Source organism: Convolutriloba macropyga, chromosome 9 (assembly GCF_964194025.1).
Source record: "Convolutriloba macropyga chromosome 9, txConMacr16.3, whole genome shotgun sequence".
NCBI lineage: Eukaryota > Metazoa > Xenacoelomorpha > Acoela > Convolutidae > Convolutriloba > Convolutriloba macropyga.
Genome location: NC_134476.1, coordinates 2,922,326 through 2,935,870, shown reverse-complemented (window position 1 = coordinate 2,935,870; position 13,545 = coordinate 2,922,326). Strand labels below are relative to the sequence as shown.

The window sequence follows — 13,545 nt, the reverse complement described above, 5'->3', positions numbered from 1 at the left end:
TCTACAATTTTTTGGGTCTCATTTGTTTCTCATCTTGTGATTATATGAGTGATTATATCCAATTTCTATTTCTGGAGACTTCAACATAATTGACAAATGTTACCAAAATTGCAGTATTTTTTAAGAAGACTGACTGAGGTCAAAATGTCGGTCCAATTTGATCTCGAGTGACATTCCCTGGGGTTTTAAAAGCAAGACTAAGCGGTAGTTAAGTTAGCGTTAGTTAGTGAAATCCCGGACTGAGTTCACATTTATTTTCAGCGCTGAATCATAGCAACTGTTATTCTGTATTTTACTATGTCAAACATCATGATCATGTCATAAATTGAAATGATCAGAGTAAAAAATCAGGACAACTCAAAATATTCTGAACTTGTTTTGAACCGCATGCCAAAATCATACTGAGCATATACTGCTCAGAAAAAAGTTCTCAGAAAAAAGTTCTCAGAAAAAAGTTCTCAGACAAAAGTTCAGCCTGTAAATACTGAATTCACTTTGGATTTACTATGAATTTTACTATGAAAATAGCAATTGCAAAAATTGTTTTCAGTCCACATATTCCTGGACACAACAGCATTCTTGTAACGTGTCCTTACGGCTTTCATTTAATGAAAGCTGTAAAGTGACTCAGTTTTCATGCAATTTCATCACGCTCGATTTCCTTTGTTACAATCTAAAATTGCTTCACGGAGCGGGGGGTAGCTGGTTATGGGAAATCTTGAACTAGCTTTAGTTTATTCCATTTTACTATTCAACAAATGAGACTTTAGTTAATATTATTTGACCGCAATAATAAACCACAACCGATTCCATAGATATCGATTCCCCCCCCCAACGATTCTGTTATCGATTCCTTTATCATTCGATTCCTTTATCATTCCATTCCGCAGTTATCGATGATATCGTTTCCTTTATCGATTCCATATCGATCCCCCCCCCCCCGTTCCGCGAAACATCCCCCCTCCAGATGTAGTTGTCATCACTCTTGTGTGAAAACTGGATGCCAACTGATTACGTGTAACGTGTCCTTAAGGCTTGGGACGCCAGTTTTTATGCAGTTTCGTCATGCTCGATATTTTTGGTACAATCGAAAATTTCAATTTTGCTTGAATTTTGACTGCATGACAAACATCAAGTTTTAATCTGTCAAGTACAAAATCATGATTTAAAAAGTTTTTCTTTTGTCTTGCTCATAAAAACCTATAAATGGACTTCAAATGTACTGAATCAGAACTGAATTTCCGATTTAATATGGGAATGTAATGATTCGAGCGCTGAATTGTCCTGGGACTAGGGTCTGGGATTTGACATTTTTTTTGATAGCAAGAAACGTCATCAGAACAGCTTAAAATAATATCAAAACAAAGTTCCGATTGAAACAGGACGTTTTCCTCTCATAGGACCATTTACTTGAAAAATCTTGTTATTAATTATCATACGAGGAAAAATTTGTCATGCGAGATGACACGATATGCCCTGCCCGGCTTTAGTACGATCCCTTATTGATCTTGATCCGGCCTTAATACAGTATCTTATGAATTTTATTATAGCCTTAAAAACGGAACCTTAGAAAATTTTAAAGGGCTTACATGGTGTGGTTTTCTCTTAAACTCACACGGTGCGTTGTACGGCCGGCCATCTTTACTGAGCCGAAATTTAGAGTGAGCTTAAACTTACTTTTAAGAGCTTTACAATATAATGCAATGATGTTTGTTCCAACAACGTATTCTTTTCGGAGCTTTCTGTTAAACTAAGACTGCAGGGGTTTATTAATGACACTACTAACAAGTAGAGTTATTGCGAATTAAAGCCTTCCAGAACTGTATTTTCTTACCAGGTACCAGCAAGTTATTAGGTTTTCAATATATAATACAATTTATTTTTTTTACAGAACGGCTCTGAAACTTTTGTAATGACAACACATTATGTCTGAGCTTCAGAAATGTTGCACGTCAGATAAAGAAAAACAATCTCAAGGAATTAGTTTAAATTTTGTTTTCAGAGCTCTCTTTTAAAGTGGAACTGCAGGGGTATTTTTTGAAATAAGATTATGGTTTACTAACAAGTAGAGGTTGTTTAGAGAACGTCTCGTCTTCCATAAAAGGAGGACTAGTGTCTATCAACTCAATCATCAGAATTCCCATTGACCAGATATCCACCTGAAAAAACATTTGGCCACGTAATTTGAAACAAAGATACACGAGGTAAAGCATACACATGCGCCGCGGTCCAAAGTTCAGGCATCGTCTATTGAAACATAGGAAAAAAACTTGCTGGAGCCATGTTGCTTATTAAATTAAATTTACTATTCCATAACCAACTATAATTTTTAGTCAATACGTTAAATTTACTATATTGGTGGAGCTATTGTCAGAAAGTGAGTCAAGGCTTTTATTGGAATTTTTTAAGCTTTTTAATATGTCGAAGTCTAAGCTTGGAACAAACTGTGTCATCAAGCTGACGTAAAGAAAATGTCTTGTTGATTGAAGATAGTTTTAATACCCAGGTCGAGGTGACGGATAGTGCCTAGGTCCAGACTTTCGTGCATTCAAAATTTTTCGTGCGTTCAAAGTGCGTTCAGAAGTCCCATGTCCAGACTTTCGTGCGTTCAAAATTGCGTATGTCCAGACTTTCGTGCGTTCAAAATTGCGTATGTCCAGACTTTCGTGGGTTCCAAAATTGATAATTTGTGCGTCTTGTCCATATTACCGTGCGTTCAAAAGACCATATGTCCAGACTTTCGCGCGTTCAAAATTGCGTATGTCCAGATTTTCGTGCGTTCCAACTTAAAAATTTGATAATCTATGCGTTCTTGTCCAGACTTTCGTGCGTTCCAAAAGTTCATTTCCAGATTATCGTGCGTTCAAAAGACCATCTGTCTAGACTTTCATGCGTTCAAAATTGTGTATGTCCAGACCTCGTGAGTTCCAACCCAAAAATTGCGCCCTCCAATTTTGATAATCTGTGCGTTCATGTCCAGACTATCGTGCGTTAGTTGTGAGAACATTTATTTGAGAAAAACAGAAAATCGCACGAGCAATCTAGCCAACCACAAAATTCTATATATAAAATTGAAATTTTATATATAATTTTCGGGCGTTAATCTTTCCTCAGTTAGCAGAAAACAAATGTTCACAACATTTGATTCAAAAAATTTGTGAGTATTTTGACAGTTTTTGGAGTGCTTATTGTCGACTTTCACACTAGTTTTTAGGGGAAAGTAATCAATTTATTAGGAGTCTACATTGAGCTAATTTTCCAAACAAAACTTTTTTGAATTTCGTTATGTTTATGGTATTCAAAACATTATGGCTGGGTCAAAATATGACAGAGATACGACTCTTCTAACAGCCTTACTTTGATATTTTCCAAACTACCCACCTGCTACGTCTTACATTAAGCCCTGCGTACGGAATCACTTCCATTGGTTGTTTTATATCTAACGGACAGTGGAGTTTCCCAAAAGTGTCCAGACTGAAGTGACCTCTGATCAGATCATCTTCGAGCGCACTTGAATTTGGTCATAGAAAATTTCGACTGCATTGGAGTCTGATCAGACACAATTTCGAGCCAATTTGAATCCGATCAGACACAATTTCGAGCGCACTTAAGTATGATCAGAGATGAATTCTCGCGCACACTTTTGTGCTCAGAGTCGGACTTCATGTCCACAAGTCCGACTATGAGTTTTTTCCTTTGGTTGAGCCAATTAGATACGGTATTGGTCTGAACCTCAATCTGGGTTGTCACTATGCTACTGAAACAACTTAACAACTTAAAAACTTTTTTCTTTAGTGCTCGTAATTTTTTAAACCTCTTTTGTCTTAAATTACAGAAGTTAACCTGAAGTAACCATCTACTTCAACGCACAAAAAATATCTGCAAAAGCCTTGGTTTTACTGATATTCGATTTATAGCAATTGGAAATAACAAAAAGTGGTTGATTATCACAAGATTTCGAAATTCAACTGACAAAAAACTGATTGAGTGAGCAATGGGTTTTTCAAATTTTGTGACAACCCGGGTCGAGATTTGGCGGTGAATTTTCGTAAGAAATGCGGTGAAAGAAAATAATTTTCACCGTGTATTTCTTACATCTTTTTGCGGTGAGTGCGGTGATTCGTGGTAAATTATTTATTTTCACGTCGTGCACAGTATTCCTACAAAAAAGCATCTGCACGACACCTCTGCCCTCATGCAAGCCTTCAACTGCTTATTCCACTGCGCCAACTGTCACTTACTCCGTTGGTTTTTCTTGTGAATTTAAAGCCGATTGAGTAAACGTTGGAAATCAAACACGGTGAATATTTGTAAGAAATGCGGTGAATTTCGCGGCGAATTTTTGTAAGAAATGCGGTGAATTTTTTTCACCGCATTCACCGCTTTTCTTACAATAATTTGCCACAAAAGGCGAGGTGGTAAATATTTGTAAGAAATGCGTTGAATTTTGCGGTGAATTTTTGCAAGAAATGCGGTGAAATGCGGTGAAATATTTATTGTCACCGCATTCACCGCAATCACCGCATTTCTTACAAAAATTCACCGCATTCACCGCATTTCTTACAAAAATTTACCCAAAAACCTCGACCCGGGAACTAACAACTAACAGTCTCCGCAAAAATTTCTGGTTTTCTATTACATTTCTTATAAAATATTATTGTTTCTTTTTAGTGAAATGAAAGGGATACGAATAAACGTTGAGTTTTTCGACAAAACTATATTTCTGTAAGAAAATCGAAATAGTTGCAAAAACAACAAGTAGGAAGAAACGATTAGAAAAACAATGTAGAGACGATAAAAAAGGAGGTAGGATTTTTAAACCAGTGAACTGAAACTGTTTTGAAAAGAATTTAAACTTTTATGAAAGATTAACTCTTTTTCAGCAGAATTTGCTCTCTGGAATTATATTGTGTTTAGCTAGTCCAGTAACAAAATCTTTCATTTTTATTTCAATTAAATGGTTCAAATGCGTGCGTGAGTTATTCAACAAAGAGGCTCAGTAAAATGCGTACCCACATAAAGTTCCGACCTCGCTCATCCACGTTCTTGACTTGATTGGCTACCAAATGATGAAGACATAGAAAACTTTAAAAAACGTACATATAGTTCAGAAAACCACTATTGAAATACAAAAACGCCACGCTTTTAAGAGCCACCTATATAAGTTGTGCCCTATTTTACAGAGACTAATCTAAAAATCAGACCGAAAAACGATTTGAAAAAATGGGGAAGCTCAAAAAACAAAATTTTTTAAAAGTCCTAACCAATCTAAGACTCCAACAATAGGAAAGGAAATAAGTTACAACACATCAGGAAGCCAATTTGGCTGGTTTCCAATAATAATTGGGCTTACTTCATACAGGCAGAAGCGAAAAATTCACAAAGAAATATTTACGACATCACAGTGTTCCAGGGACTATAATTTTAAGATGTCATATGCAAGAACGGTAAACCATCACTTCCTGCCGCGAACATCAACAGGTCTTCTTTATAAAAAAGACTACGCCGAATTGACAACAAGAAGGACCCCGAATATTGAACAGCATAGAAATCTCAAAAATTTTTTTACGAAAGTTTGTGGTCCAAGTCATCAGTCAAAACGATTATAGGACCGAGCAAATATTGTTTGAATCCACAAAAATAGTTAAGATCTCTTGTTAGTGAAATTGAGATACAAGATCACAAAAATGAGAGCAAAAAAGAAAGAATATTTTAAACTTTTTTCAAATAGTTAATTTCAAAGTAATTAAAACAAAGAGTTTTAAAGTGATATCTCTAAATAGGTTAATTTATACGTATTGGGAAGCAATCAAGACCTCCCAAAACCAATTTTACGTTGTCAACAACAAAAACAAATATAGCCCATTTTAAAAAATCCACTACATTTCGAGAGAGAAGAACTAGAGAACTATTCGGATTCGCCCTTTTTGAACGATGTGTTTATTTCAAACTATTTTTTCCTTCCATTCGACCTGTCAATAAAAAGATAATTTGACAAGGAAACAAAAGAACAGAAAAATTTTCAATTAAGCTCAAATATAAAAAAAAAACATTTTAGAACTCGAAGTATCAGAACCAAGAAACCAGTAACCAATAGTTAAAAATAGCACCGTTACAGACATTCATTCATAACAGAGAAGTAAGATAAAATAGTGGCAAAGCTCTAAAATTCGCTGGAAATTTCATATAACAAATATTTTCAAGATTTTAAGAGGAATTAGATAACAAATGAAGGCCTTTTTTTGTTCACTATACCTCCTAAAAACAAATTGGATCTTTGATTTAGGAGACTAATCATTAGGCTACAAAAAAATAACACACTAAACAAAACATATGAAGTCCAAAAGTTTACGAAAACAATTGTTGAGCCATGAAAATCATCATCTTCTGTGAAGTCATAATAGTTGTTCGTTGGACCTTATTTTTCGTGAAAACTATTTCTCAATATTTGAGCCGTAATTTGAAACTCTTGTCAGCATTTTAAACAAAAAACTATAAATACTAAAATAAGTTGAAAATGGCCGCATTAAAATCTTAAAAAATTACTGTAAGGATCCATGGTGAAATCACGATATTACTGTGCGTCTAAAAAGGACTCTAATTTTGGAAATGCTTGCGCAATGGATCAGTTTTTAAACAATATTTTTCATTATATCAAAAGTAAATAAAACATTTTGTGTAGCTATCGAATTCAAATTTGCAAAAAACTGGCGTTTTATTTTCAGTTATATTTTCAGAAGACTCATTAAACCAGCCAGAGTACTAACTCTCGTTTTGAGCTTTCAAAAAACCTGACCGCAGTTTTAAGTCTAATTCCAGCAAATTTAAAGAAAGTGGGCTAAAAGCGCAAATTTTTTTAGAACAAACTCTAAAATTTGCAAGATTTTGCGTTAATTCTAGCCAAAAGCTCGGATCGAACGATTCGGCTACCCTCCTTTATCTTGAATGAAAGGTAAAAACACTACCATTAACATTTTTAACATATGTTTGCAAAATTGACGAAATGTGCTCAAAAATAAAGAAAATGTGAATAATAATGTCTACTAATCACAAAGTTTAAACGTCGATAACTTCCTGTGAAAAGGGAAATTATATAAAAAAAATCTTTATAGTTCCATATTCTACGCTGGACATGCTTTCTAATAATACCACTCACAACTCTTTATAATGAGTATAATTGATGGGCAAAAACTGACTGAACAAAAAGACCATTTGAGCATATATCCCCCCCAACAAAGTGAGTGGAAACAATTACCCAGCAAGAAAAATAATCCTTGTTGAAAAGTGCCGAAAAATAGTTTGACGTAATAGTTTGTTCGAGCTGTTTTTTGCTTTTTTAATCCTTTGTTGTCATCAACAAAAGATATTATGTTTCAACAAACTCATGCCTAATTCTTCATTAATAATAGGTTGCAAAAACAAAATAGCGGTAAATGAATCGTGTGAACTTGGTGCATTCCTCAACAAATTATACTAGCAACATGTATTGGGGTTCCGATTTTAAAAAAAAAGAAGGAGTCTGATCAGCAAAATGGTTGTTTCAACGTCTTTAGGACACTTTTCCAACTTAATGTTGACAATTTTTGTTTCCAACAACGCCGGTTTCATTTGCAATATGAAAAAAGAGAGTTGAACACAAATATAATGAGAATACGACTAATTGGGTTGACTATTTAACCATCTCGATTGACTATTTTTGTATGATCTCCAATTTTTCTTCGCTGCTATTTTTTTGGGTTGCACCTACGATTGAAATAAGAGACCAGGTGATTGGATCAAGACCGTGAACTTGAATCTGACAACTAGGCAATGGTCAGTTTGCAGTCGGCTCATGACTTTCGTTCAAGACTATAAAATCGCAGACTAATTGCATCAATCGAAAATACGACAAATGATTCAATCACATGAGAAAACAAAAAAGTTGATAAAGAATTTTATTTTGATCTTTTGTGGTTGCTTAAAAATTTAGTTTGAGGAGTTCGGAAAACATATTGAAGCAAAAATCGGCATATAGAATATGTTGCAATTTTTCTCAACTTGATACTTTAACCCCTTTGAACTGATTTTTTGATCATACACAAAAGTTTTACGAGAAATCATCGCTTCTGATAATTTTCCGCCGATAAAACACCGATAAAATACAAATACGTCTAATTATCAACGCTTGATAATTTTGAAAATGTGAGGATTTAAATTTTTAATATTGATTTCAGATTCTTGCTTCTTCCATAGTGTAAGAACATAATCAGTTCACACAAAATGTACATATTTTAGAGTAATGTTTTTTAATAAGGAAAAATCGGAGAAAAAATTCCTATATGACTAGGAAAAACAAAGCTATGCAGTAAAACACTATCCTTGTAGAGTTAACTATCTCAGCAACTTGTGAACCCAATCTATTTCTGAAAGACAGATCAACTAGCGCTTCCTCAGTTTTTGCAAATCCCTCAGAGGAACTGTATTCAGAACAAATATATTTTTCCTCAAAAAAAGGAATCTGATAATCAGTTTATCTGTTTAAATAATAAAACAGCTTCGAAAGTTTTTGTTTTCTCAAAACATTGATATTTAATTACACGTTTCAAAACCGTTTATCGAACACTATACAGGCTACTCGAGTAGTTTAAGGTTTGTATAATTTATTTACCAAAGATACTCAAAAGGCATTCATTTTAACATCTAATTAAGATTTGTTACAAAAAGCTGGAACTTGAAAATAGCAAAATCAAAAAAATCGGAATTGTTATCAACATTATAGTACACCAAATTTTTCATGGGCAAGTCATTTCAGCCACCTCGCCCCCCCCCCATCCCCCCCCCCACCCTTCACCCACCCTGACGCTCGCAATGCAGTTGATATTCACAAAATGGTTAACGCAAAATACGGTTATAAATAGTGTATTTCGTACGTTGATTTGCAGTGAATTGCTATGAATTATAGCATTTTAAACCAATTTCACATTTCTTTTAGAAGTTGGACGCTTTGATCACCTTTCCTACAACATTATTGGTGACTATAACAGTAATGTATGTGACTACCCCCCTCCCCCCCCCCCCGAAAATGGAGAAAATTGTGATAAAAATATTGAAATTTTTTCATATTTTGATCACTCTTTTCTCCATGTTCTGGGGGTAGTCATATACACATTACTTATAACTTTTTTTAAAATTTATGATTGGTTGTCGACAACCAATCATAAATTTTAAAAAAATCATAAGTAATGTGTATATGGCTACTCCCAGAACATGTAGAAAAGAGTGATATAAAATATGAAAAAATTTCAATCGATCGTAATTACCTTTGTAGTGTATTTCTCCCCTCTGGCAATCTCCGGACTCATCCAGTAAGGAGTGCCCAGCTGTGTCTCTCTGTTATCATCCATTTGCCATAACTCAGCACAGAACCCGAAGTCGGCTATTTTAACCTGGATCAGATCATTAAAATCGGGAAAACTAGAGGGAATATCAGAAGCCACCCAATTACATAAAACTTGAATTTTTCTGAAAATTTTTTCTGAGATTCTGGCTGACACCTTAAGATTCCGGATAAGAGAATGTAAAATAATTTCAAACTTAGGTGCTCAAAATAAATTTAAATGAATTTAAAATCTTAATCGTCTGGCAAGCGTTTAATTTTGAATGATAATCGTTTTTAGTGAACCATTTATATTAACAATACCCATTCAAACCAAACTGAGATTCGATTTATGAGACGTACCTCAAAAGTTTGAATAAGTCGATTCACTCAGTTGCATTTTTTGCTGAAACATGTCTCAATGGTGATGTCTCAAAAATCATTAAATCCAAAAGAATTGCATTAATGGAGCTGAAAATCACTGCTTTAGTGGCAACATCGAACTTTGACAGTTGTCAAAGCTTAGGATCGTAGATACGCAAAAAAAATCTAAAAGAAACAACAAAAATTTTCTCGAAAACTAGTGGTATCAAAAATATCAGAAAAACGAGAATTCATAGAACTTTCGACACTAAGCGTACTTAGTATGCATACACCAAAATTCCACTTACCAATAAGAAAAAATTCTGTACTCACAATTTTTTTGCAAATTTAAAAAATGTTAATAATATTATCGATTCCATTAGGTAGAAAATGCAGAACATTTTCAACAAGCGAAGACCAGATTCAAAAAATCTCTTACATTTTTCGAATTAAGTCTGAAAAAAACACTAGCTAAAAACTGACTTTGAGACTACCCGACAAGATCACAGCAAAAGCAGTAACTCTGACTTAACTCAAAATTTCACTAATTCGTTTTTTAAAAAGCAAATTCTTTGAAACCAGCAATCAAATGAAAACATCAATTAGAGAACAATATAATTTCTGCGGATCAAACTATGAAGATATTAAAGTCATAATGTGATCAAAAAGAATGTGTGACTAGACAACCAAAAAAAGCAAAGAAATTTTGCGAACTCAACAACTCATTTTATTTTCCAAAGTAGTGTCAAATTTGTAAAAATCGAAAGCTGTGATTTTGGACTTAGCAACCAACCACAGAGACCTCTCGTTAGAGAATCATTTTCAGCGCACTTTTCATTACACTTTTAGAAGTAAAAAATTGCCGGCCACTAAGTTAAGCATCTGCTTTGAACTCTTAATACGAGAAATTTAGAAAATTTGGATTCAGACCTGAAAAAATAACCCGTAAAAGTGGTCAGGCAAATAATCTCTGGTACGGAAAATCGCAAAAAAAGGACCGACAGGACTAAAAGACTTCATTTGAGAGCAAGAACTACCTCTCCATTGGACCCGACTAGAACATTGTCACTCTTTATATCTCTGTGGATAATCTGGTTGTCGTGTAAGTATTCCAAACCCTGTAGTGTTTCATAACTGGTGTATGCAATGAACTGTTCCTCCATTTTGGCTTGTAAAGTTGTGATGACGAGGGTTAAACTTTTCCAAAGAAACTCCATCACTATCTAGGAAAACAACAATGTATTTCAGAATGAGACCAGATAAAGTCAAGGATCGTCCAATCAAAAGACATCAGAAATGATTGGACCGAATTTGATACGATCTTACAAGTATTGAAAAACTCTTATGAGATGTGACAAATTCTTTTGATGAGATCTTTCACGATAATTTTTTGAAATTTTTATCTTATAAATCAATTACGATGCTTGCAATACAGTACTTATAATTCAAATTATCTTAATTTGATTCAGTGTCGGAATTCAAAATACGGCCAAGTCAGCTTGTACAACACGAAACGGCCTTATCCTAAAAATGCTTAGAAACTGTCACTCTCTGACAAGAGCTGTTCAAAAAAATCATCTCTGAATCACAAAGGACAAAAAAATTCAATTGCAATTAAAAACTTTCAATTAAAAACGCTCATAAAAGGTCATTTCCTGAGCATAAGTGTAAAAACCACCCTTTTCCCTTAAAATTAGTGATGATCGATGTTATTAAAAGTGGGGTGGGTTGATGCCGGGTGAGTTTTGTTACCTTGAGTTCTTTTCTGTCTGGAGATAGGAAGCAGTCAATGAGATTGACAATGTTGGGGTGGTGAATCCTCCTCATCACTCTAATCTCACTCACTACATACTCTTTCTTCCTCTGTTCTCTCAATTGTAGTATCTTCATTGCAACCTATAAACAGCAGATTCAAAAAAGTACTACCCAACTATAGTAGAATCAATCATACGTTTTTTAATGTGTTTTTTCAGTTTGGACTGAAACTTGCAAGTTAATTCCATTCGACTTGCAAGTTCTTACAAGTTAACAGCAGATTCAAGAAAGTTCTACCAACTTGTTATTAAACTGTCCGTTATTACATTCCAGGGTCGGAATTGGTTTTTGTTCACTTGTAAGATCAAAAAATTTTTTAAAAAAAACAAAACTCCCAAAGAAAACAAGATCTATACGTAGGGAAGAGAATGGTAAGAATTGGAAACAAATTCAGATCAGTACTCTTGGCACTCTTAGATACGCGTTTATTTTGGGGTAAATTTTTGTACTCAGTTTTCGGAAAATTTCTTGACCCGGTTAGCAGGTTTCTGGAATCAATTGCTCGTTTTAAGACACTAGTAAAGCCATTGAATCGGTTTTAGAAAATAGTTTCATTGATACATCCTAAATACTTTTATTTTTTCGTATTAGTTTTTTTCCAACTTCAACTGCAACGAGTCCTTGAGTTATCGACGCGTTGTCAACACTGTTGCTCGGCCAGGATTTTTTGATAAGTCAACCCCTCGACTACCCGGGTCGAGGTTTTTGGGTTTTTGGGTAAATTTTTGAAAGAAATGCGGTGAATGCGGTAAATTTTTGTAAGAAATGCGGTGATTGCGGTGAATGCGGTGAAAATAAATAATTCCCCACATTTCACCGCATTTCTTACGAAAATTCACCGCCAAACCTCGACCCGGGTAGGGAAGACTTCTCATAAAAAAAATCCTGCAAAAACAGATCTTTTGCAAAAAATGCGGTATTAAAAATCGACAAAAAGTTGTAAAACTAACTGTTTTCCCATTGGTCGTGTCAGTACAGCTGTAGACAGCGGCAGATGCCCCATGACCAATCAGATCGCGAGTCACAAACCGACTCTCTCCATCACCAATCCCAACTAAATCCCTCAAATGTACAACCATTTCGTCCTCACTCATCCACTGGCTGGCACCCTGGGTTTGGGTTTTCTTTTTCTTTTCAACGATGGGCGATTTTGTTTCTCCATTTGCCAGTTTTTTGGGTTCATTATCTGTGGTTTGCACGTGTGTATAGCACCGATTGTTCGCCGGTTTAGTTCTGTCTTTCACCTGGTTTGATAAGTTATTAAATTCGGTTTCTGATCTTTGGTGTGCTTTTGGTGCTTCTGTGTTCCTGTTGGAAACGTTGCCTGATTTCTGAAACAGGCGTTCAATAAGCTCTAAAAGTTGAACTCACATTGTATAGCCTTTGCGGACATCTTCGTATATTCAGTACTCTTAAGACCAAGAACAGCCAATTAATCGGTTTTTCTAGTATCTGTAGAAACGTTTGCTCAAAACGTCAACAAATCGAACCCTGCATAGTTGGTATTTTCGCACATTTGTAGAGTTGAGAGCAAACTATAAAAGTTATATATATATATATATATATATATATATATATATATATATATATATATATACTAAAAAAAACAATCATTAAACACACACACACACACACACATATATATATATATATATATATATATATATGTGTGTGTGTGTGTGTGTGTGTGTGTCTTTACTAAAAAAACAGATAGCAATTCACTGTATAAGTGAAAATAAACATGCAGTTTTCTTACTTCCTTATAAACATGCAGTTTTCTTACTTACTATATATATATATATATATATATATATATATATATATATATATATATATATATCTGTTTTTTTTAGTAAACACACACACACACATATATATATATATATATATATATATATATGTGTGTGTGTGTGTGTGTGTCTTTACTAAAAAAAACAGATAGCAATTCACTGTATAAGTGAAAATAAACATGCAGTTTTCTTACTTCCAACCACTAACGAACATTGCAACGC

The 13,545-nt window shown here is 34.3% G+C and overlaps 1 protein-coding gene across 1 annotated transcript in view; it reads right to left on the bottom strand.

The window, feature by feature from the left end:
• The window catches only part of LOC142345962 (serine/threonine-protein kinase PAK 2-like), a 167,178-nt gene that overhangs the window by 142,596 nt on the left and 11,037 nt on the right, over nt 1-13,545 (bottom strand). The window contains exons 4-8 of the mRNA XM_075398428.1: nt 12,484-12,864; nt 11,471-11,614; nt 10,756-10,941; nt 9,300-9,425; nt 2,064-2,159 (exon numbers count right to left, since the gene is read on the bottom strand). Coding sequence (XP_075254543.1) covers nt 2,064-2,159; nt 9,300-9,425; nt 10,756-10,941; nt 11,471-11,614; nt 12,484-12,864 — 933 coding nt within the window. The remainder of the gene's footprint in view (nt 1-2,063; nt 2,160-9,299; nt 9,426-10,755; nt 10,942-11,470; nt 11,615-12,483; nt 12,865-13,545) is intronic.